The following is a 27578-nucleotide window of genomic DNA, read 5'->3' as shown; positions in this document are numbered from 1 at the left end:
TGTCGTCGCATGATGACGCAGCTAATGTAAATTTATGTTTTATCTTCTTTTTTGCTCATAGCCTCATAGATAGATATGGAGATAGAGATACGCACACCTGTTGAGCCCGGATTTTTGTCGTTTTTCGAGTCAGAGCTTGGAATTGTTTCGTTTTGCCTTGAGAAGAAAAATAAAAGTGTGTGAAACGGATAAAAAAATATTCCTGTGACTTATTTTTATCGAATCACGTAACGATATGGATGGAATAAAATGTATATTTTACGCATATCATAAACCCACAAGTACACCGATGTACAATAAAGACGAGAATGTTTTAATATTAGCAACATCATCAAATGTGTGCGTGTCTGTACTTTTGAAAAAAGTGGAGCATATGCGAGATTTTATGCTTTCCTTCGTTCTTCACACGAGTGTCGTATTTGTTTTGCAAAGCGAGAGAACGAGAGAAGGTACATTAATCAAATTTATGCCTGGGAGGAAGCTTCAAAGCTTTGTTTCTGCTCATTCGGTTCGTTTTCATTCAAGGTAAGAATTTAAATTTAAAAAAATTATTATTTTCAGTCCTTCAAAAGAGCAAAAAAGGGATTGAAAAACGTCAAAAACTTCTGATCTTTCTTTCTCTTGAAGAATTTTTCTGCTTGTTGCCTCGAAACATTTAAACCCTTTTTCCAATACAATGAGAACGCCTGGTTTTTTGTTGACTTTTCCACCTTATTAAGCATATCTTTATTGTTTTTCTTTCCAACCTCTTCCCCGAATTCTCATCTTGTTTACGGTAAATGTATCGAATTCACATAAACAAACAACAACAACAGGCTAACAAGGTACAATCAACCGTGATCATCCAAATATATATAAATTCAACAGATAAGGGAAACAACATCCCTCGTTAGGTAAACGCGGGCGGGCGGTGTCTGCATGAAAATCCAAATTTCCCAATTTTTTTGTTGTAAATCATCTTTTTGCACAAGTTTCACGCACGAAATAAAAAAAGGATAGGAAAAGGAGAAAAATGATGCGGTGTTAAAGGCTGAAGCGTGATGAAAACTTGTCATCGTCACACGTTTTTGGTCCATATAAGAAATCGCATAAGAATGGGTCCCCAATGGAAAATAATCTTTTTTTAAAATGGAATGTCACTTTTTGCGTGTTTTTCAGTCTCTTTTCTCGTTTTTTTATATCTAATCATCATCGGATCATGATTACTCATTCCGGAACCTTTTTTCACTTCCTTGCTAATATAATAAACAAACCATTACTTTTATGATTTCTTATCCCTTTCCTTGATGATTTTTATTTACGAATTTTTTTACGAGTTTTGATTTTCTACAAGATTTTTCGTTGAAAAAATATTATTTTTAATTTTTAACAAAAATATTTTAATTAATTCGATAAAATTTTTAATTTTTTAAAAAATTATTTTCTAAAAGATTTACGACCGCTCATACGAGTTTCGATTTTTTTTAAAATATTTTCTTTTATTTTTGCTATTTTGATAAATATTTTTACTAATAAAATAAAATTTATTATTTTTTAATTTCATGATTGTTTCGAGATTTTTCTTTGAAAAATATATATTTTTTTTTTTATTTTTTAAAATATTAGATTAATTCAAAAATATTTATTTTCAATTTTAAGAGAGCTCGTCGAGCACTATCTACTTCTTCTGTATTTTTGTAATTTTTATTTTTAAAATATTTAATTAATTAGATTTAATTTATTTTTAAAAAATTCAAAATTTTTCTTTCCATTTTTTAATTTAATTTGATTTTTTTATTTTTGAATTTGCAAAAATTAATTCAAATTTTAATTTAAAAAATTAAAAGAAAAAAATTTGAACTTTTTAAAAATAAATTAGGTACCTAAAATTTTTAAAATAAAAAATATTAAAATATTATTTCAAAAATTATTAAAAATTACAAAAATTATTTTTTTTTTATCTTAAATAAAAAATAAAGATAAAAAATTTAGAACTAATTTTTTTTTAATTACAAAATTTTTTCATTTGTATATAAATAAAATACGTAAAGGGATATTTTCTGCCCTTCTTTCGCTCAATAACATAAAAAGGTGTGGTCATCATTTACGTTCATTTTTTTCATACCATTAAATTTTTGAACAGACACACAGCTGAGTAGTGCGAAAAAAATGACTTTGCATGTTTCGCCCTTACCTTGATCATTCAAATCGAATTCCGCTTCTAATTCTTCCTTTGTTGGTTCGCGTTCGGCACCGTTGTCTTTGGCATCACCTTGTTTCATTTTTGCTCTGATTTTGTGTCCGCGGAACGCTGCTTGGATTTTAGTTGCTGCTTCAACTGCAAAGAAAAAAAACGAAAAAAAAATTGAATTAAATTTGTTTTGTGCGCAATGAGTAAAAAATAAATAATAAATGTAACTTTTGCATATTTTATCAGGTGAATTGTGAGGATTTTTTTCAAGATAAAAGATTATTTTTTGAAAAAAAAATGTTTCCGGAATACTTTAATGAGAAACGAAATTTAATCAAAAATGTTGCCAAATTTCATCTACACGAAAAATAAAAGGTCGATGAAAGAGATTTTATTGCATTATTAAACGACGACACATACTCTAGCTCATCGATATTGGAACATAAAATACGTCTTTTGTCGTCGCACGAGGAGCTTTTGAATAAAACAGGCATCACATGAAATTCTCATGAAAAAGTAAATTGAATTTGGAAACAAATAAGTGGATGTCAAAGCGATAAAACGAAAAAAAAAATTGGAAAGAGCATGAATTTTTATTAAACATTACAACAATTTGCTTGCGATTTAAAAAAAAAATAACAATTTTCCGGGAAATGTTGCTCCAATTCATTAATTGATTGAAAAAAAAATATTCCGCAGTCCATTACTTGTTTAAAATCTGAATTCATTATTTTTTATTGTTTGTGCGGACAAACTTTTCACACGCGTCTGTTCCCGTTTTCATCATGAATTTTTAATTGATTTTTACATGTTATGAATTTTTGAGTGGTTAATTTAAAACAGTTCTTGTGTTTATCATTTCACCATTGCTCGTGAAAAATCGTGTGAAACGAAAAATCAATTAATTATTGATAATCCTGAGAAATCTGTCTGGCAGAGACTTATGAATTTCAAATAAAAGCCACGTAACGGAATTTTCAATGCAGTAAATTAATCAAATAAATAAATTATCGACCATTTGATGCCATCAACACATAATTTAGTTATTTCGAGAATACGCTAGTTGTTAACTAATGGCAATTTATTGCACGTTGATTTAATTTTCTATTTTGAAATAAAAAAAGTGTCGGTGTGGTCATTTCAATCAATTGTAGCACTAATAAATGGATGGAGAGTGCAGAATGTTTTGAACCAAAATTAATTAAATTTTACCAATGTAGAAATTGAAAATTGATCATCAATGCATATTTTGTTGTTCGAATAACAATTTTCATGAGAGATTGTAAATTAATACAAACAACAAAATATTTAGTCTACTTGGAAAATGTTTACTTGAGCTGATTTCCTTCCATCGAAAAATAACTTGAGGGCGTTTACAATTAAAAGATTGTGAGTTGCTTATCTCAAAATTGTTTTTTTTTGTAAATGTTTGTATTATTTTTAAAATATTTTTATTTAATATTTTTTAATTTAATTTAATTTTTTATATTTTAATTTAAAATAATTTTTTATATCAAATTTAATAGTTTTTGAAAATTAAAAAAAATTAATATTAAAATAATATAATTATTAAAAAAAATAAAATTTAGAATAATAAAAAAAATATTATTTTATTATACTTAATTTAAAATTATAAAATGATATATCATTAATTAAAAAAATTTATTTAGAAAACAAATAATATATTCAAAAAATTTATGTATTTTTTATTATTTATTATTTTTGAAAAAAGTTTAAAAAAAAAATTAAATTTTTAAAAATAATTTAATAAATAAACAATAAATTTCTTAATAATAATTAATTTCATAAAATTTTGTTTGAATATTTTAATTTTTTATATAAATATTCGTAATTTTCGATATTTTTTAAAAATATTTTTAAAGATATTTAGCGAAGTGTTGTTAAAAATTTATGATAAATTGATTTTTTTATTTTAATTCTTTTTTTTTAATTCGATTAAATTGTTGTTTTTAATTTTTTTTTGGATTTAACATTTTTCGAAAGTTCATAGTAATTTTTTTTCATATATTTATTTTATTATTAGAAATTATATTTTATGCCTTAATTAAGCATACCTTAATTATTTTTTCAAATCCTGATTATTTTTGTAAATAATTTTATTTAAGTAAGAAATGACTCGAAACATATATTTTCAACAAACTTATATATTTTTAACTGTTCAAAAGGTTTAAAAGTTTAAAGAATGAAAATGACATGAAACTTATGATCCGAAAAAAGACATTTTGAAGAAAATTTTATAAACCCGCTTGTGACGCAACTTGAGAAAACTTTTAAAACGTTAGGAATTATTTCCCACAGTCATTACACAATGGCTTAACACAATTTCCCACATTAGACACGTCTCTTAAATATTGATTTTTCTCTGTTTTACAACAAATATTCTTCAGAGACACTGAATTATGAAACAGTAAAAGATGCCAACGTTGTCTATTTCTCGCAGCACAAATTATTCAACCCACACAAAAGCTCTGAAAAGTTTGTATTGTGTCACTTATTCCATTCCAAAAATAAATATTTATCATGTTTTTATACAAAAATATCAACATAATAATCATAATAATATTCATAATGCATTATATATATTTTATTATTATGATGTTCGAAACGACACAATTCAATATTGTCGCTACCTGTAATGAATATCAATATATTTTGCAACCTGGTATTCGCCACAGAATATGGGAGGAAATTGGATCTGTCGGCATAATGATAATAAAAATCGATTTTAATTTTGCTCATCACCGCATGTGTTATGACGTGATGAATGAAGTCTATTAAAAAATTTAAGCTTAAAATTATTTATTTGCGAAAAAAAGTTTCAGTTAATTTTAAAACGAATAAACTTCTTTAATTATTTATCTCAATTTATTGAGGTTTATCTTTCGCCGCATAATTATGATGTTTTGGCATCTCTCGAACGAAATGAAACGAACGAAAAATGCGAATAAACGTTAATTTATGCTACGTTTTATTATTATTATCTCATATTATCATAAAATACAGTTAAAGTTTTGTTCGAGAATGCAACAAAAAACCGCACATACACAATCATAATCGTAACAATAATCCTCGGGAATGAAATTCAAATAAGGAAATTATATAAATTTCGTTTTCGCACTCGTTTTCTCGGTCTCTTGGAAATTTTTTGTATAGAAAAAAATTTTTTTATTCATTCCTCGTAGATTTTCATTAAACACGAATAATAAAAAATTTAAAAAACTTTTTCATCGGCAGCCAGGTATACTTTTATTTTTGCCACAACTTCATTTAGAAGAGAACATTTCCTGTTCATGATTTTTTTTCCAATGAAAATTCCTATTTTTGAATAAAACATGGACCAGATGAGGAAAAAACATCGATCTCTACTTAAAAAAAACTCCTTTTTTTATTCATCGATGATGATTGTACCTAACAAAGTAACAAAAGGATCATTTTTCTGATTATTATTATACTAAATCAATGCTTTTATATGTTTTTTATAAATAAACAAGAGTTTTTTCTACGCGAAAACGGCAATAAATCGTTATTTATGTGCTTCATAAAAGCAATTCAGCGCAACTCATTGAACAGCGAAAAAAAAAAAGAAAATTGTTTAGGAAGGAAAATATATATTTTTATATAATAATGAATAATAATGTTACGAACAAAAGACGTCATTTTGTAGCTTTTGTATGCATTTTGTACGTTACACGGCAATAACACGTAATTTTAGTTGTTTTTTTTTTTGGAAAATGAGATGAAAATCCAAATAAACGTGTTGGTTTTTAGGCCCGCTGACCAAAATAAATGTCATGCAAATTTAATGAGGTTTGATTAATTTTTGGCGTTTTTCGGGTCGTTGGGGTGAGTTCATGTACCTCATGACGGTAGTTGGCACAAACAATTGCGAAAAATAATTATAATTAATTATAACTTTGACAAGTTGTTTGTGTTTGCGTTAGTCGCCATGAAACGTGAGGCAGAAACTAATGATGATGTATATTATTTAATGAACGTTAATAAAGTTGGTCGTTGATTACTTTTTATTGAAGTAAAGCTTAACAAGGAGTTTATTTGCACTGCGATTTCAAGTAAAATGAATTTTATTGCAGAAAATGTTAATTTTGGTTTAAAATTGTTTTTAAAAATTTAATTTTTTTATTCTTGAATTTTTTTTATTTAAAAAAAATATTTATTAATTTTTTTTATTAAAAAAATATTATTAAAAAAAATAATTTGAATGAAAAATTGTATTTAAAAATTTTAAGTATCTCAAATTAATTTTAAATTTTATTTTAATAATTTGTTTTAAAAATCATTATTTTTTTATTTATTATTATAAAAATTAAATTAATTTAAAATTAGACGGTAATATAGCTCATTTTTCAAAAAATCTTTACATGAGCCCTTATAATAAGAGGATTTTAGCAGATTTTTTTTTTGGCAGAACCATCCAAAATAATTTTTCAACCTAAATTTGATAAATTTTATAGCTGGAAGTGAAAATTAATTTCCCTCATAATAAGAGGATTTTGGCTGAAATTTTTTTTGATCAATTTTTTCGCTAACATCTTTGTAATTTTTCCAAAACAAAAGTTGTTTCTAACATCAAAACCTTCATTTTGAGAAAACGGTAATGTAGCTCAATTTTGAAAAATCTGTAATTATGATAAGAGGATTTTGACTTTTTTTTCGCTAAAAAATTCGCATAATAACATCTTTAAATGGCTCCTGTACATCGAAAACGCAAAATTTAGAAAAAGTCCAAAACAAAAGTTGTTTCTAACATCAAAACCTTCATTTTGAGACGGAGAACGGTAATATAGCTCAATTTTCAAAAATCTGTACATGAGCCCTCATAACAAGAGGATTTTGACTTAAATTTTTTTTAATCAATTTTTTTCGCTAACATCTTTAAATGGCTCCTGTACATCGAAAACGCAGAATTTAGAAAAAGTCCAAAACAAAAGTTGTTTCTAACATCAAAACCTTTATTTTGAGACGGAGAACGGTAATATAGCTCAATTTTCAAAAATCTCTTCATGAGCCCTCATAATAAGAGGATTTTGTCAGAAATTTTTTTTGATACATATTATTATTTAATTAATTATTTTAATAATTGAAATAAAATATTTTTTTTTCTAAAATTTATTTTTTAATATTTATCTATTTTATTTTCATATTTATTTTTATTTTTCAAAAGAAAATAAATTGAAATTTAGTCCTTCTAAACCAAAATTCATCTCCTTTCTAATCAAAGTGCTCATTATTACACAAAATCTGACCCGCATTAATCCTTCGACTCTCTTTTTTTTCCTCACTTCCGTACCGTAATAAATTAATTTTATTTTCCAAATGTCTCTATCTCGAGTCCCGTGTGTGTCAAAACAAAAGAAAATTGTACGAATGTGTGGTTTTTATTTAGCACCTTTATTTATGTTGTACATATATGTTGTTGTCTGTCATCCCAACTACCAGCATACGAAAAATTTAATTATACAAAGTCTCGGAAACCGAACAACAAGGGGACAAAACAACAATGGAAAATAACCAAGACAACAACGACGAGCGAACGAGAATTGTGAAATTTAATTAAAATTTAACATAACCATGCTTCTTTATCTCATTTTTTCCTGCGTCGTACACAAAAGCGATTCATTTTTATCACATATTTTTTTTTCACCCGTCGTTTTTTTTTGTAATTATTATGCATCTGGCACGTATGAATATTGATTATTTCCTTATCACACCGTTGTTGAAAATTTGCGGGATAAAAGTCAAGGGGTGAGAAATGTAAAAAAAAATCGAATTTTTTCTTGTAAACTATCTTTTTTATCTAAAAAAAATACAGCAAGGTTAAAAAAAATATTTAATTAATATTTTCTTCTTCATTGTTTATTTTACTTCACTTCCAACGTTGTTGTTCATTTTCTCGAAGTTCAGTATTAAATTAAAATATCTCGGATAATATAAGTTTCTGATATCAATATAATCGCCAGAAGCAGCGAACGTGTAAAGAATATTATTATTTTTTACATTTTTCATGGAAAATATGAAAAAATGTTCAATTTCAGTACAAGACAACAAAATTTCTGTTGTTTATCTTTTGTTTGTTTGCGCACTGATTTTATTTAATGGAAGACTGCTCTTGAACCCACACAACAACGAATATTGGATGCTAATCACGTTTTCAATGGAAAAAAAAGTTAAGTAAATAATTGAAAAGTTCACTTTTAACCAATTTCAATTTTCTTAATTGCAATATTCGTTTCTCGGTCGTGCCAATTTTGGGCTAAAAAGAGCAGCCACACGAACAAAGTGCATTAAGGAGAAATGTTGCAAAGCCAAAACTAACAACAGATATTGTCCAATTAACCTACTTTAGTGTGATATATGAGATGCTTGTTCGAAAATATATCGATAGCTGTTGGAAATATTTGTGTGCGGTGGCACAAAGAAAATAAACAAGAATTGTCACAACAACGTATTCGGCAGCAAATGGGATGAAAATGTATCAGCAATTGTGTTAACAGCGATTAAAAGCATCGGTGGCACACACGAACAAGGAAATTTTGTGAGGCAATCACGAGTGTTGTTTTGCATGCAGACACACGACATGTGAGCTTAAGTAAACATGCGTTTTGTATCGATTTTGTGAGACATATGGGGTCGTTCACATTTATAGACGAAAATGTGAAAAAATATAATAAGCTGACGTTTCGAGAGCTTTTTAACCTCATAAGGTATTTAAAATTTTTTAACCACGAGTTTTATTTAGTTTTAATTTTTAATTACTTTTATTTAATTTTAATATAATTTTAATTTTATTTTAATTTAATTTTAATTTATTTTTAATTAAATTTTTATTTATTTATTTTTTTAAATTTATTTAATTATTTATTAATAATTTTTTGGTTGAAAAATAATTTATATAAATTTTTCGCCAAATAAGAAAAAATCTACTATTTGTTAAGTCCTATATATAAGATGTAATGATTAGTTAGTAATCAAGTCCCTTTAATTAATGTCATTTATTGTATAAATTTAAGTCCTGGTTAATAAAAATATTGTATTGTATTGTATAAATTTGTAAATGAATTTATTTAATTTAATTTAAATAAATTTTAATTTTTATTTATTTAATTTATTTATTTATTTTTTAAATGTTATTTTAATTTAATTTAATTAATTTTTCAACCAAATGATTTATTTAAAATTTTATTTGTGAAATTTATTTAATTTAACTTAATTTAATTTAATTTATTTTAAATAAATTTTAATTTTTTTTATTCAATTAATATTTTACTTATTTTATTTTAATTAAAATTTTTAAACCATTTATTTAATTTTTTGGTATAACCGCATATTTTCTTCGAAATGCGGTAAGAAAAACCAAATAAAATACCAGACGTCTCCATTTTTCAAGTCTGTCGCACGAGACAAATTTGTAAATGCTCTTGGCTTCTTCAAACTAAATCAAGTTTCCAAAGAAAAACAAATGAAATGAACGAAGATACACAAGAAAAAGCAAAAGTTTTGTTTGTTCAGATAAGGCTCAAACAAGCTTTCATATCACATCTCAGACTCTCGAAAAAAAAATGTTTATAAAAAAAAGAAAACAAACAAGAAATGAAGTTAAATTGGTCTTCAATTTGCTCGTTCTTAAGAACACAAAACAAAAAAAAAAACTTTCTCGAGTTTATTTTTCCTGTTTTTTCGCCTCCCATTCTCTCTCTGCGTTAAAACAACTCAAGTGTCATGTCGTCGTTGTTAGTTGCACAAAATTAAGTGTACACACGACAACACAAAAAATTCTCGTCTAACGAAAAACAATTGCTTGAGGCAATTGAGCCAGATGCATTGTTGGTGTGTCTAAGTGTGAAAATGTGTGTTCTCCAAATGAAAATGTCGTCTTGTGGCGCACATGGCGAACATTGTTAGAGTTCATTGCAGTAAATACACATCGACTAACGTTATCTCTTAATTAAATTGGTAGATTACGTCAGAAGCACACAAAGGCAGAAGGGATAGAAGGTATTCAAATGCGCCGAGTTTAAATGAATTATTTTGTCTTTCATGAGAGAATTTCACTCTTTTTTTTTTTGCTAAAAAGAAGATACAGAGGATAATTTTCATGTCAAAGCACTCTCGTTTTAATGTAAATACGACGAAGGATGACATAAAAAAGTGACTTTAAATTAAATGGATGCAAGTGCAAATGATAATGTTCGTCACAAAATGCAATAAAGGCACAACTTTTTGAGTTATATTTTGTTCAAACAGTGTCAGTCTCGGGCAACATAAAAATTTACTAAGAGCGCGTGTATCTAACACACATTCCATAAATTTTGTGAAAAAAAAATGTATTATTTTTATTACACTTTCGTGCCATGGCATCTTCGCAAGAGTGATATCATAAAGATAGAAAGAATTTTTATGTTGTTTTCTATATTTTTTTCTTCATTTCCTGCGCGGTATTTTTTGCACAATGAAGACGATATCATAAATATAGTGGCAGGTGCATCTTCAGTCGGTTGCTTAACGAGCCACAAGACGGAGACGAAGCAATTTATCGGAATTTGTTGAGAAATGATAATAATATCGTCAAATTAAAAACAGTTAAATTTTTTTTTCAATTCTCGAAGGAACTTTTTTCACTTGAATTCAGAAAAAAAAAAAAAAAAATGTGAACACATGTTTTACTTGTCCAAATGGAAAAAAACTAGGACGACAATGACAGGAGAAAAAAAGTAAATAATGATTAAATATTAAAGTCATCGATTTTTTTTATACGAAACGAGCATTTTGTGTTAAATAACGATTAGGAGCGTGAATTATTATCCCTAAATTGAAGTACTTAAGAAAGTAATTAGAATCTTTTGATGTAATTAATGGGATCAAATTAATTTTTAATTAAATTTACGGTTTCAATTCCATTCGATTCGGCATCAATGTATAATAAATATAAGACGGATGTTCAGTCATCTAAACAATATACTGTCATTTTATGAATTTCCAATAAATTTTCGGGTAATAAATGCAGAGAACGGAAAGATGATTGAATTATATTTGATGGTATTAATATTGAATTTGGATTATTTTCACATCAATAATTGCAGAGAATCGGAGAGACAAATGAACATTTCTACTGAAAAGGACGAGAAAATACTAAAAATTTATTATTTTTTTTTAATTAAAGTATATTAATTTTTTTAACTTAATAAATTTAAGTTTTTAATGTAATTTTAATAATTTTTTTTAAATTAAAAAAAAATATTTTTTTTAAAATTAAAATAATTAATTTTGTAACAATTAAAAATAAATATTTTTAAAAATAAGAAAAAAAATAAAAGAAATTACTAGAAATTATTTTTAAAAAAATATTTTAATTATTTTAAAAATATTAAAATATTTTTATTTTAATAAAAATAAAACAAAATTTTCTTTCAAAAAAATTTAAATAATTTTCATTAATTACTTTTAATTTAATTAAATATTTAATAATTTCACGATTTTTTTTAATAAAAATAAATAAAAATTCAATAAAAAAATTAAAATAAAACTAATAAAAAATTTTTAAATAATTTTGATCAATTAAAAAAATATTTCTATATGAAATACCAAAAATTTGGAAATAAGAAATAAATAAAAAAAATAAACTATCTAATGGGTAAATTTTTAAATAAAAAACTTTAATTAATCTGATTCCACAGAAAAATAAATAATTAAAAAACATTGATGGAATTTTCAATTTAAAAAGTAACAAAAACCACTTTATTTATTTATCGAGAGACAAGAATTCAACCTCAAACTCAACCTTATTTTTCTCAGAAACCAAAATGAACAAAAACTTTTTGAAAGACAAGATGTCAACATTGATTAAATTTCCCTTCCTCCATTTTTTCTTCGAAAAAAAAACCTCATTGTATTGACATCGATTACGAAAAATAAATTCATTTCGATTTGATTTTATTTTACCGCATAAACTTCCTTATAACGCTGTTAATTAAATGAATAATTGAGAACGAATAAAAATACTTTTCCTCCGCATCAGCTCTTATCGCAACCCATTTCAATTTTCGTTCGCAATAAAAGTAACTTTGTTCCACGCGCCAAAAGTCAAACTCTTCTTACAACAATAAAACCCAATTGATCATTGATGCTGAACGGAACGATGCTCGCTTGCTAAAATTATTTTAATGAAATTGGTTTTCTCTCTCCTTTTGGTTCATAAACTTCATTTCCTCGTTCTTTGGTTAAACGATAATTTCGTTTCATTTTTGCTCAGTAATCAACGGAAGACGATCAGTCGCCAGCAAAAGACCTTTGGAAGACCTTCACAAATTATTTGATGGAACGAAATTTATTGAATTAAAAAAAATCTGAGCTCCGAATTTGAATAACAAAGAAATCAATCACAGCTCTGATTGAAAAGTGTTCCTTGTCAGACAAGAAAAAAAAAAGAATATTGATCGGATTTTAATTTACTTTTCAAACTGAAATCCAATTGAAACATTTTTTTGCCGCAAGCCAACCATTGGTACCATTTTCTGTATTTTTTTTTTGCAGAAAAGTCCCTTCCAGCAAAACTATATATTGAGAAATTTTGACAGGACTCGAAGTAAATTGTCAATAACATGTCAGTTAAATTTGAAATGACATTAATAGTAATATAATGATTGAAATCTATCAAGAGATTTTTATTGGATTTTGAACGTGTTTTATTTATAGATCAGTCATGTGGTAAAAAATTTCTAACATTTCTCGTCAGAAAAAAATTTTTGTCAGTTGAATCCCCTAATGATAATGTCGATGAACAAAGATATGAGGAACAAAGAAAAGTAATATCGCAAAATTCCATTCTTCTTTATAATAATAATATTTCTTTTATGAGACATGTAAGAAAAAGAGCGACTGACAAAATAAATAGAAATGAAGAGTATTTTCATATAGGATCAAATAACAATGAGTAGTGTGGCGCGGCCTTGGAACGTAACGAACGACAATCGCTGGAAGGATTTTATGATCAAGATATGAATTTTTTCAATAAAAAAGAGTAATATTATTAGAATGTCGCCATTTTGTCTGCTCTAATCTCCGGTTGTGGTCGTTGTCATAACTTTATTGGCATGTTACTTGTGATAGTTCGCAGTCTTTGAAAGGACAAGAAGCAATGAAGTGAAAAAGATGGCTTCTGAACATATGAATATTTTTATTGAAATTTACGTTTTTATGGACATTAGTATGCTAGTTGGAGACAAAAAGTCAGAAAATTTATTATTTCGTTGCGTAACGTTTTATTAGTTGGATTTACATAATTTTGGATTAAGTCTTACACTACCAAAAATTAAATTATAAATATTGCGTAAGATTTTTGTAAATTACTTCCTTTAACTTTATGTGTAGTCAAAAAATAATATTTTTAATTTTTTTTAACAAAAGGTAAATTAAAAATAAAATATAAAAAATAATTAAATAAAAATTAAATATAATTAATTTATAAAATAATTTTAATAATTTAATTAAAATAATTTAATTATTAATTATTTTAATAATTTTTTAATAATTTAATTATTAATTTATAATATTTAAACAAAAAAATAAAATATGAGTTAAAAAATTTGAGAAATAAATAAATTTAATAATTTATATTTATTTGATACATATTAACTTTTTTGAATTTCAATTTTTATTGAATTTCTATTCAATTCAATTTTTTTTAAATATCTAATTTTCCTACGGTTTTTTAAATTTTTTAGCAATTTTTAAAACAAAGCAGGATTTTAGTATTTTTTTTTTTTGATTATTTGAATTAATTTTTTTAACTTAATTATTTTTAATTTTTAAAAGAAGTTGGTTAAAAAAATTAAATTAAAATAAAATTTTTAAACCATTTTTTTAATTAAAAAAAAAATATTTAATTTATTTTATGTTAAAAAATGTAATTTTATTTTATTATTTTTTGCAACATATTTTTTTTCATAAAACATTTTTTATCTTCAATTTTTCTTCAAATCAAAATTTTTAAAGTCAAAGCTTTCAAATTACATTTTTCTCACAATTTTACGATAAAATAACTCGATTCAAGCAATAAAAAATATCTTTCCAACCATTCAAAAGTTGTTAAATGGCTAAAAATATCATTGAAAATAAAAATAAAACACTCAAGTATCCCATTGCTCTTTTTCTTTGATCCATCATCATAAAACTTGTGATAAAATCACGTCATCACTGCTTGTTATTACACTTTTGATGTCACACACTGCGCTCAGTAGTTGTTCCATTGAGCAAGTCAATCATGCATTATTTCACAAAGAAATCCCAATAATGTGAGAAGCTTGTGACGTTAAAATGCCAACGCATTTATCGTGAAATGTGTCTTTTCTATCTATTTTGTCGAAACATGTCTTTGAACGCGTGTAATTCATAAGCAACTTGAAGGCTGTTGAAAGGTGTGTGACAAGGTGTTGATTTATGGCAAAGTACTTGAAGTTGAAATAATGAGTGTTATTCAAAGAGAAAATGAACGATTGAAGACACTTGAAACCGTCAGAATCATTATCGCGAGTTTTTTTTCCTTCAAAAAATTCGTTCACGTTCGAGAAGAATTTAATTTAAGGACTACAATTAAACTTTGCTGAAAAATAAAACAACATTTGGAAAGTTGTTCGTTAAAAACAAGCGAATTTTTGTGCTGTTTGCCCAAGCACAAGTTAAATACTCTAAAATATTTGATAATAAAATTTCTCAAAAGTGGTTTTAATTATGATGCTGGAGGATACTTGGCGACCAATCTACAGAGAGAAAAATACTTTTCACCCTTCGTCGTGCTTTTATTCATTATTGCAGAAACATGACTCGAAAAAAAAACATTTTTGTTCAAATTTACATGACCCAGATCTTTTTGTGTGGTAAATAGTACGAAAAAAAAGTTGCATAATAAAAATTTATTCTCGCACAACACTTGGGAGTAAAATAAAGGAGACCAAAATCAACCGCAGAAGTTGGTGAAAGTTTCTCCTTCTTCACTTTTCATCGTCATTTCACAAAAAAAAAAATTGTCTCTAAATTTTTCTTTCCATTATTTAATCAAAAAAAAGTTGATTACATGACGGCATCGAGTCCCACACAAAAAAAAAACGACAGGAACAGATGATAACGCATTTGTCTGATGTGACGAGTTCATGTCTCTCTGAATATTTCTATTTTTACATTGCTCAAAAATTTTTTTTTTGTAATCCTTTATGAGGTTATGGACGAACACGATGACGACAGAAAAAAACTTTTAATACGTTTCACGAATATAAAAACATTTTGTAATAACATACAAAAAAAAAGCTTTTTACCTTTTCATTTTTTTTTGTATGGGTGCCCATCATCAAATCTTCTACAAATACAAACATTGAAAAAAAAAACTTTTTTCATTCGGGAAAATAAATGAAAGTTTAGAATACTATTTTTTTCTGTGTCTGAAAAAAGGATCATTTTCCTTGCGTTGTGATGCTTTTAACTGGATTCAATTTTTTTTTTTAGGAATTTTGTGCACAAAAAAAAATTCTTGGGAAGAGCGACATATGATAAATGTGGTCTCCTTCGTGTCTGTCGTTAATACTGCCAAAAACAGGAAGGTCACGCACATTAGTGAAACACACAAAAAAGTGGGTTAAAAGCATTTCATTGTCACGAAATTGAATATTTAAGCACCCTTTGTCATAAATTGTGTCGTCTTTTATGCAGTGCAACTTTTTTATTATTTTATGCTTGAAAACGTTTAACTGAATATTTATAAACTGAAATTTTTTATGAAAAAAATAAAAAAAAATTACAAGCATCTTAAAGATTTTTTTAAACGTTTTTTTTTATGTCTGGAAGCGGTAAAATTGTTTACTCTATTTAAGTTTCTATTTTTCGCAGAATTCCAGGTTGTTCGAAAACGATAGAAAAAATGTTGACACAATTATTTCAAACAAGCACATTGTTTCATTACTAGTTTTTCTCGCATTGTTTGTACTTCTTGAGGCTAAAATGAAGACTTTTATTAATATTTATAAAATATTTTTTTTTCTTTGCTTAAACGCCTTAAGGGTTTACCATCGTTCAATAAACGAAATTTATGAAAAGTGACATAAAAAGTGATATTTTTTCATAAAACTGCACGAAATGCAACGAAAAGAAAGAAAAGTAATTTCTCTCAAGTGGGCGGATAAATAAAGAGATAGAGATGAAAAGAAGAAAGAAACTGCAATCAAGAACAATTTCAACTATTTCGCAATAAAAATAATAAAATTCAGCAGAGAAAAATAATTTTTGTTGCCCAAGTTGGAAATTTCTTCAATCAACCAGACGTTTCCACTCAATTTGTATAATTTTTATTACTTCGATTGTCTCAGAAACACAAAAAGACAAATCTCTTCCGGCGTGTTTTCTTTGAATGTGACAAAAAAACTTTTTGAATTTGCATAAAACATAAAATTAGCCGCGTAAAGAATAAATCACAAATAATTTGATCATCTCCGAGTGCGAGTGCGTGAGGAAAATGATAAAATTATTCAGAGAAGTTTTTTCTCGTTATTTTTTGGCGGAAAACACACGGTCGACTCCCAATAGACCAAACCATTATCTCTCTTTTTATTTCAATTTTTTCCGCGTTACCTGGCTATTTTTCCGTCAAAAAATGATGAAAAAATGGAGATTCGCGTTATTAATGTTACACACTTACTTTTTTTTTGTTACATATTTTTTTTTACGCCCTTAAGTCATTTGTATTTGTGTTTTTTTTTGACACAAGTAGTAAAAAAAACAACAAAAAAAGAGATTATCATGGTGTAATGATATAGGCAAATAATACAGCTTGGCATCATTATTTTTGTATAATGTACAAGTTTTTGTTGTGTTGCGGCATTTAAATAGCTAATCGCTTGACGGGCTTCAACGCAACAGATTTTCCTGATTAAATTTTTATTAGTTTCAAATGACTTCCTGCACGTGTCGCTGATTTTCTGTTAATTAATTGAATGGAGATTAAAAGCCATTACTTTTAGTTTAACGAATTGTACTTAGCTCAAAAAGTTTGTCAAAAGATTTTTTTGCTCATAAAAAATTTTAAAAGATTTTATGAAAAAGTTTTTAATGCAAACGATGGGTAATAACAATGTAATAAAACTAAATAAGCGTCGTTGTCGTCACTGATTTCCATTTAAAAGAGCTCGATAAGAGGTAGAATTAGCATAACACAGACTGACTATCAATGACAGTCAAGACGCTTGAATAACGTTAAAAGATGGATAATAAGCTGCGTCATGATTCACGACAAATACTGCTCTGAGGATTGAAAAGGTATGAAATTGACCCTTCGAGAGGTCAATTTGACTCACTTTGGGATTGTTCATTCAGAAACCAACTGAGTCCTTCAAGAGGTTAACATGATCCCTTATGGCAAAAGGGATCAAATTAACCTCTTGAAGGTTCAATTTCAAGGAATGTCAATTTCAAAGGGGGTCAACTTGACCTCTTATAGGTATTTTAAGAGGTTGGATTGATCTTGTAGAGTTAAATTTAAACCTAAAAGATCAATGTAATCTCTTAAAAGATCGATTTGACCTTATAAAAGGTCAAGTTGACCCCCTTCGAAACTCAATATCAGCTGATCAAGAAATTTAACCTCACAAAGAGATCAGTTGATCCCTCAAGGGGTCTGTTTAACAAATTTGGAGTTGATCTGACTAAAGTTTTAAAAAATTAACTTAATAATTTTTAAAAAGACCCCTTGAAGGATCAACTGATCTCTTAATAGATCGATTTAAAAAGGTTAACCTCTTCAAGCGATCAGCTGATCCTTCAAAAATTCAATTTGATTAATTTCGAAGAATCAATTTAACTTTTTGAAGGATCAACTGATCGCTTGAAGAGGTTAAACTTTTTTTTCAATAGATCAATTCCAAATTGATCAAAATTTAACTTTTATGAGGTCATATTGATCACTTAAGAAGCTATTTTAACTCTTAAGAGATCAATCTACCCCATTAAAAGATCAATTTCATACCTTTTAAATCCTCCGGGCGCATCAAAAACCGAAATAAAAGAAGCAGAAAATCATCTAAGTACCCAGAAGTCCATTACCATAAAAAAAAGTTTCCTTTTTAACATAATGGAAATAAATCACATTAACTTTGACCCTTTTTTCATGACCATGTCGTTGTTTCGTTATCATCATCAGTAGATAATTGATTTATGGTTGCTGCTCGTTTTTTTCCTTTTTCTCCTCCGTGTTACTCCAAAAAATTACTTAATCACTCTTTTGTTTCTGCCATGGATGCCTTTTGATGTGACAAAGTAATATATAGGGCATTCACGTGCCCCGTGCTCATAATTGGCCTTTTTTATCGTCACACGTGCACTTTTCTTTTATCTCTTTGTAAGCAGTTTGTTCATAAAACGGAATATTATTTCCCTTTTTATGAGGCTTTTTGCTATAAGACGTTTTATGTGTGTGGTTTTGTCGTTCAAATTGACCTTCTGAGAGCTTTTAACGTGTGAAATTCAACAAGTAAGCTTGAGGTTGAATAATTTGCGAAATTACTTAAAACTTAAAATTAAATTGACGATGGAGAGCTATTTTGCAAAGTAATTCTACGGGACAATTTTCATCATTTTATTCAAGTGTGAGTGGCAGTGTCATGAAAAATTTTATCGTTTCACACACGGAACAGGAACATATTTCAAGTTAACATTGATTGATATATTTTCTATTTTTATACCTCAAATGTCACATATTTTGCGAAACCTGACCCGATAACGAACAAAAAAAGTGACAAAACACAAGAAAATCAATTTCAATTACTTATTCATGTCTTTCCGAGCACTTTTTTGTTTTTCTTCCGTTCCATACTTTGGGTTTGTTTTGGTGTCCTTAACACAAATCGATTGTTTGTCAAGGAATTTTCACTAAATACTTTTCGATCTCTTTTTATTGTGTGACGCGAGTATGAAAAAGAAACTTTTTATATGGACAAACAAACATATTTAAAAAGTTTTTTCTTCTTATATTTTTTTTCTTTCGTTTGTGTCATGAATAAACAATCGAAAGTACCAACTTCATCATCATTACGATCGTTAAGTTACTGAAAAAAATCAAATATTAGCTCGAAGCAAAAAATCTGACATTTCTTATATAGAAAAAAAAAATAAAAAGATTTTTTTAAGACCATTTGGCTAAGGCGAAAAAATTTTCCGCAACATACCAGCAGAATATTAACAGAAATGACGATAACAAAGCCTCTGAATAAATAAAGGCGATTGTTTTTTGCTTTTCGACGCTACTTTTTTCGATAAGGATCAGCTGCCAGAACCATTTCCTGATAAATGTTATTTTTGCGACGTGTGTTTTTGTTATAAATTACAAGAGAAAATGATGTAAAAAAAAGCCTCGTGTTATTTTCAAGAAAAAATCTTTTGTAAAATGCGATAAAGTGATTAGTATTGGTTTGTTCGTAAAAAATTGCAAGTGTAAAAAATCTGTGAAAAAAAAATCTCCATAGAAATCATAAGGCGATTATTTTTGTTGTTTTTCATGTGTGAAAGCCTCTTTTTACAAGAATTATGCATTAAAAATTAAAATTTTATGTTTGACCTCGATTCAAGTAATAATTTTATTAAAATCGATCCTTTTGACGCTTGCAAAGGAACAAAATTGCCTTCAATTTCGCTTCAATTAGAGAAAATCAAATAATTTTGTTTACTCGTCATTTTCTTAAATTTTTAATTCACTTCCGTGCCTTTGTTTGTTCGTACCAAGAATGGAGGATTAAATCCTTCACCCAAAATTAAACCAAATATTATTTTTTGAATATTTCATCAGGCAAATCCAAGGCAAATATGGTTAAGAAAATATCTTTTTGTTTTTTTCATCTCTTTTTTTTATGAATTTTGAATACAAAAAGCCACTTTCCATGATTATGTAAAAATATTTTTTTTTTAAATTAATTTCTTCACGTTTTCAGTCATCAATTTCCTTGCTGAAAAGTCCTTAAATGTAAAAAAATTACATGAAAGGTGTTTCCTGTAAAAAATATTTTTTTTAAGATGGTAGAAAAGTTTTGCCATATCATGTGAACAAAACATTTTTGACACTTTTTCGCAAAATATCAGAGGTAACTTCGGAGGTAACTTGAGGCAATGAACGAAAAACTTTTTATAAAAATTGCAAAAATATATTAAAAGGTAAATAATACTTCAACAGTCATAAAAATAATAAAAAAAAGTTTTTTTTTAAAGTTTCGCATCGAGCAATAATCGATCATCATTAGAGACAAGTCGTTAAGTTAAAATATAAAAAAATATTTTCACATCAATTTTATTACAAAAAATATAAAAAAAAACTTTTCTGCCAATATTTTAAAATAAAATTTAATGGCGGAGAGATAGAGTAGAGCAATTTAAACATAAGCCGACTTTGACTTGATCAATTTTTACCACTCTTGACGTTGATGCACTGTACGAAGTTCTACCTGCAGGAAATCCGATTTCGCTTGGATTATAAATTCGTTGCACAAACAGCGCGAACGAGAACGAACAAATCATCTAGGAATTTCTACGGATTTATAATGCACTCTCTTTGACGTGTGTGTGCAACGCTTTGATATGAAATTATTTCAGCCATGAATCCAAAAAAATATAAAAAAGTGTATTAATCGATACGTTCCTTCTTACATGGCAGCTAAAAAAAATTGTTACATTGAAAAACATTTTTCTAACACACACACAGAAAGTCCTTGTTACGACGACACGTCTCATTGCTGGGGCAGAGAATTGCAAGTCAAGTGTGTGCCTTGAAAAATTACGTAATAATGTTGCTCGAAAAGACGTATAAATTGCATACTCTCGAGAAAAAAAAAATAATGTTGAAAATATTGCATAGCTCGACAAATGCATAAAGCTGCTTTATTTTTTTTGAAGGGAAATTGGAACAAGAATTTTGTTGAAGGCAATTCCAAAAGTGGATGTGAAAATAAGTCAGTCCTTGTGTTATTTTATGCATGTGTACATTAAATGCTTCATTGGACAAGCTCTATCAGTGAAAAATGGAGGAAATTTAGTCTTTGTAAAATCAACAATATAAAAAATCATTTTTTTTGTCGATTTCAAAAAAAAAAAAAAATTAAGTTAAATTTTAAAATTTTTAAAAAAATTAGTTCTTTTTACCGCATTTCGAAGAAAAAATGCGGTATTAAACTCGACTTGTCGTCTGTGTGTGTGTGTGTGTGTGTTTCGGTGTGCCCCAAAATTTTTTTTTTGTAATTCTTAGTTATTAGAGAGGAGTCAGCTTAGTACAGTGGTTAGCGTATCGGACTAATGAGCGTAAGGTCGTCGGTTCGAGACTCGAAATCATGAAAAACTTTTCTGACTCCAATCGTGCTCAAAATTTACTTTTTTTAGAAACCATTTGGGACCTTAATTAATTTTGAGGGCGCCTATATGACAAAAAATCATTCCCCGGCGTTTACTGAGAAAGCTTACGATTTCAAAGTATGAAGTACAATAGGACTCTTTAGAGACCGCGGTGCGAGCCATAATAGACCCTACCCTACCCTAGTTATTAGAGGACCCTGAAGGTCAGTGGGCAGTTCCTTGGGTTGTGAGGTGTATGGAATTGTGAAAGGGTCATGAGGGGTTCGAAAATGTGAAATGAGGAGTTCGAAAATGTGAAATGAGGAGTATTTAATTGTGAAATGAAGGGTATGAAAATGTAGAAAAATCTGGAATAAGGAGTACAAAAAGCAAAGATACATATGCAACCTTGAAATGCGGTTTAGTATGTCGTTCTTTAGACGACTACTTTCTCTATTTTTTCTTAATATTGTCTTTTTTTGTGAAAAAAAATATATCTCAGAATAATTATTATCAATTTTTTTAAATTTTTTAGGAAAATATTTAGTATTTTTTTTTATAAATCTCAATTATATTTATAAAATAAGTAACTTATAATTTTGCAAAATTTTTTAATTAAATTAATTATTTATTAAATCTTAAATTTAATTTTCTATTTTTCTTCGATTTTCTTTTTTAAAGGATAATTATCTTTCTTTTTTCCATTTGAATGTTTTCAATTTTACATTTACAAACTTTCTTATCTCAATAGAAGATTTAAAAAATTAATTTATTTTTATTCTATTGACGATTTTTTTTTAATTTTTTATTATTTAAAAAAAATCATTTTTTTCTAAAATGAAATAAATATAAATTTAATTTAAATAAAATTTTAATAACTGTTAACAAGTTATCAATTAATTAATAATTTAAAACATTTTTTTTATTAAAAAAAATTAAGTAAAATTTTAAAAATTTTAAAGAAAATAAAAATTATGTTTACAAAAATTAAATTTTTTAAATTAAAAAAAATAAATAAAAAATAAAATAAAAAAAATCATACCTCAAAAGATAAACTTCTACCCATAAAAAGGTCAAACCCATCCCTTTTAAGTTCAAATCGACCCATTTTCGAATTATAGAGCACACAAAATCCTTATCACCGAATGGAAATAAAATTGATTCATGACTAAGCTCTTAATCAGCTTCCGCCTATTTTCCTTATGTAGTGATTACTCGAAAGCTAGATAGTCACAAGTTTTCACCTAAGAAGCTTTTCCGTTGTTTGTCGAAAAGATTGTCTATCTCTCTCCCCTTTGCAAAATTTATCTTTTCCTCCGAGAGTAAAATTAATCTTCTGTGTATCCTCTTATTATCGCAGACAGAGCCATTTCCGGTCGTAAAAAGATGTTTACAAGCCAAATAGAGAAAAAAAACAAGAAGAAATTCCAAAAGACTTCAAACGTGATATTTACTTACGACTTGTTTGTTGTTCAAATTAACATTAAAGTGTAAAGATGTCTGTCGACGAACGTTCGGAGAGACAAAAATAACGGATTATCGGAAATTGCTCGTGTATGTGTGGGATGAAGCCAAGTAGTTAACACAGTCCTGACATCTTAACATCTCTCGGCAAATATTTGTTGTTTACGAGGAACAAAATGATTGATTTTCGAGTGAATTTGTTTTTTTGTCAAATAAGCAACAACATGACAAGATGAACGAGAATCGATTAAATTCGAGTAAATTATTAGCAATTTGTGACATACAAAAGCTTTTAAATTTATCCATAATTGATGAGGAAACTCAGTTGTAACTTGAAACCCTTAATACGGTAAAAAACTATTTTGCCATCCTTTTAACGTGCCACACTTTCGAAGAGAGAAAAATAAAAATTCTGCCGTAACTTGCTAATCTCATGATAAATTTACGTTGCTTTTTGCACATTATCGGTTGTTTTCGTTCCCACACAGCTCGCCTTGTAATTACAAAAGTAACGTGGTTGGTTCTGTTCCGTATTTAATGACGTCCAAAGTTAATTTATGTAAATATTTATGCATTTTCGTGCAAAATAACAGGTCAAAAGTAACGCAAAATCAGTGTTGCTGCTCAGTTTTAATATTCATTCAGCGATATCCTTCAGGTCAAAACTTGTGACCTAATGCCATTGAAGTGAAAAATTTTCTCATATGTCATTCGGAACGAAGTCTCTTGTGCCGACAAGCAATCAAATAAACGAGAATCGATAATCCTTTGCAATAGTAATCGGATCATAATAATAAAATGGAACAAAATAATCGGATTTTCATTTTATTTTTATTATTATTCAATTCAAACAAATGGCATTAAAGGCAAACACCCAGCTCATGTTCGAAATGCTTTGAAACGTTAGCAAATGTCTTATCTCGTTTGATTTGAATTCTTGATAAGGGTTGACCGACTGAATATTTAATGCAACATGTGTTCAAACATTGCAACTTTCAACGGACAAAGATATCCTTTGAAGAACACATTTTATTTGTTTTAATGCAATAAATGACCCTGACACACGTTTTTCATTCGTTTTTCATAACAAATTGCAAGAAATGCGGGCTAAAAACTATCAAAATCAATATTTTTAGTTGTAATTTTGTACAAACTTTGGTTTGTACACGAAAAAAGGTTTATGACCAGACCACAAAAAAGACATGAATTTCAATGTTGAAGCAATTTGTTGTTTTTTGTTGAATGAAATTATTTTATAAAATAATGATATTTTGTTCATTTTTGCAATGACAAAGCTTTTTTGATATTTTATTGTGTGTTTGTTTTTATTTTATTTTTTACAACATTTTATAATTATTTTTTTTTTTAATTTTTAGCAGTCAACGAAAAATGTTAATTCATAATTTCTTTAAATTAAGAAATTTATCTGAAAAATTTTCAAAGTCAATTAAATATATTTTTTTAGAGAAATAAATTCTATTAAATAAATAAATATTTTTTTAAAAAAAATATTTTAAAATTTTTTTTAATTTTCAAAAAAATTAAATAATTGAATTGGTGTAGGTCGGTACATTTTTTTTAATAAAAATTTTTTTTTTTTTTTAAATCAATTTTTTTTTTATTTATTTTTTAAAAAAAATTAAGTCAATAAGCCTTCTAAATCAATTAATTAATTTTAGTTAAATAAATTATGAAAAATTTTTATAAAATAAATTTTGATTTTAATTTTATTAAAAAAGTTCAAAAATAATAATAAAAAGCAAAAATGATATTTTATTAAAATTTCCTAAATTCAAGAATTTTTAAAAATTCTATTTTAAATTTTTTAATGAAAAAAGAAAATTAAAAAAATATATTGACCCAAAATTAAATTACATACCTATTTTTTATATGTTCCTTTTTAATAACCCATTTTAAAAAAAATTTTTTTTAAAATAAAAAAAAAATCGATTGCATTTTCAAAAAAAAATTAGTTTTGTAAAATAAACAAAAAAAAAATTACATAAAAATCGCAATCAACTTAGATTTTTCCTCCTTTCTTTGATTATCATAAAAATAATAATAATTCAAAACGATATGCAGCAGCGATTGATTTTTCGTGCCTCGTTTTGTTATTGTGACATGAAACGTAAAAAGTTATTATTTTTCATTTCCCTTTTTGTGTCTTTTTTCCCATTCTTTTCTAATAAAATTCGTACCCAATTGCAATGAATGAACAGAAAAATGTGTTCAAAAGGCAATCATAAAAACTATTGAATGACTTGGAATATTCCTAATTTGAATCGAATTTCTCATGAAATGCCTTCTACGAAATTTTCTATATTTATAAAGTCAATAGAAGCAATTTCCGACGAAAAACCTTGAAATCATGAATCAAACATTTTTTTTTGCGAAAACTTAAAAAGAGGTGAATAAAAAAATTAATTAATTAGAATTTTCTGAAAATTGTCTGAATCGCAGTCACAAAAATTCCTTTGATGATCAACGAAAATGCGAGGCAAAAAATACACAGACAGACCATTTTCTGGTTCATTATCATTAGGTTCGTTCTGCACTTTTATTTCTCTCATTTCATCATCTTCATCAAAAAAATGAACACAAAAAAGGGATTCATTTATTTTCGTGTATGAAGGAATCCGAATCTATCATCAGCAGTATCATTGTTCGTTATGTGCAAAAAAAAAACAGGAAGTTGATATGACGAGTGAGATGATGAAAAGGACTGAAACTGAAATGAATGGAATAAAAACAATTGTACAACACGAAAATGCTTTTCTCCTGTCTAACGAGAAATAAATACAATCGTTTCATAATCTCACATGTCAAGGCTTTCAACAATTTTGTTCTCCGTGAAAAAAAAAGAGGAGAGAAGAGGGGGAAAAATGATAAAATACTTCACAATTTACTTACATAATTGATATCTTTAGCTGAGTCGAAAGAGTGTCCTTTTTATGGGGTACTCCTTTGTTTGAATTTATCACACTGCTTCTCGTATACAGCACTTGCACACCCGATTTCCGATTTATTATTTTTTTTTCTTGCTCGACGTCGTTATCAGAAATTAAGCGTGAGATAAAGACACGTACGCTCCTCGTATTATATGACAATTGACAATTTTCTAAGGTTATGGATTTCACCTGTTTTTAACACACTTTTGCTTGTGGTAGGAACACGGAAAAAGTAAGTTTACTCACACGGACCGATCAAATCTGAATGAAGGATGCAATTCGTTTGATATTGTGTTTTTGGCGAAAAACTTTGCTCTCTGTGTACTGGAGGGTGGCGATGCGGGAGGCTTTTCTGTGTGCATAAATGAAAGTAGTTGTCGGAAAAATGTGTGGCATGAGACAGGGAGGCAACTAAAGCGCATACTCGGCAATTGTCGGTTTGTTTGTAGAATATTTTCAGTGATGGAGAATAATGAAAAATGTCTTAAAAAATAAAATTATTTTAAAAATAAATTTTTAATAATAATTTTTTAAAAATTTAAAATAATTTTTTAAAAATTTAATTTTTTTTTATTTAGATTTTAATTTTTAATTATTTTTTTTTTTAATTTAAATTTTTAATTAGGACTAAAAAAATTAATTTTTCATTAAAGTTAATTTCTTATAAATGAAAAATACATTTTTTAATAAATTAATTATTAAATTAATAATTTTTGAATTAAAATAATTTTTTATGACTAAAAAAATTATTTTGCATTTAATTAAATTTTTCGTAAATATAAAAAAATATTTTTTTTATTTAAAAAAATATTTTTATTTAAAAAAAAATATTTTTATATTAAAAATTTTAAATTTTAATAATTTTTTAAATTAAAAAAATTAACTTTTTTTAGAAGAAATTTTTTTATGAAACACTTTAAAAATAAAACTTAAACGATACGCCACCGAAAATTACCCACACACTCACCTGCCTGCCTTACGTGTCAGGATCATATGTTTTTCTACACCGCCACACTTCACGTACTGCCAACTCCTTCACTCAGTCTTCCTCTCTGGCAGGTTTTATTTATTCAATAAAGCTAACGAAAAATGAGTTATTACAATGAATTGTGCATATTTTTGACTTGTTGTTCGTTTATTTCGTACCAAAAATCTCTTTTCCTGATAAATTAATTCGTATACAATTTTGATGTTTTTTATTCGTAGCAATAGAAGGCGTGATTCAATTATTCATCCGAATGCTTCAACTACCTCCGACGTCGACCAAAAATATAAAAGTAATGGAGGTTATTGTCGTAAAAAAACGTGAATATAAATTTTATTGCTTCATTTATGATTAAATAATTCATTTTTTTTCGAAATCTCTCTCTCAAAACACGTGTGATATTTTTTTTGTTTAGAATTCAATTTTTATTCTGCGATATCTTTTGTTAGTCCATTTGATGGAGGAACTCCCGTTAAAATCCATTGTGAAGGTTCTGTAGTTGTTGGAAGTGAATTTTGAGCCAGTACAATAGCAACGAGCGCCATTAATAATAGGATAGAGAAAAATCGTAACTGCATGTTGCTGTGAATATAATGATAGCTTGATGACTGACGTGATTTTTTGA

General features: G+C 27.0%; 1 protein-coding gene across 1 annotated transcript in view; it reads right to left on the bottom strand.

Moving 5' to 3' along the window:
- LOC134832402 (neuromodulin) overlaps positions 1-26214 on the bottom strand; it is a 41612-nt gene extending 15398 nt beyond the window's left edge. Inside the window, exons 1-2 of the mRNA XM_063846418.1 lie at positions 25931-26214; positions 2174-2317 (exon numbers count right to left, since the gene is read on the bottom strand). Of these exons, the coding sequence (XP_063702488.1) occupies positions 2174-2261 (88 nt within the window). The 5' untranslated portion in view covers positions 2262-2317; positions 25931-26214. The remainder of the gene's footprint in view (positions 1-2173; positions 2318-25930) is intronic.
- Positions 26215-27578: the final 1364 nt, after the last annotated feature.

The sequence above is a fragment of the Culicoides brevitarsis genome, chromosome 1 (assembly GCF_036172545.1).
Source record: "Culicoides brevitarsis isolate CSIRO-B50_1 chromosome 1, AGI_CSIRO_Cbre_v1, whole genome shotgun sequence".
Taxonomy (NCBI): domain Eukaryota; kingdom Metazoa; phylum Arthropoda; class Insecta; order Diptera; family Ceratopogonidae; genus Culicoides; species Culicoides brevitarsis.
Note: the sequence above shows the minus strand (reverse complement) of the source record. Positions and strands in the feature narration are given on the sequence as shown.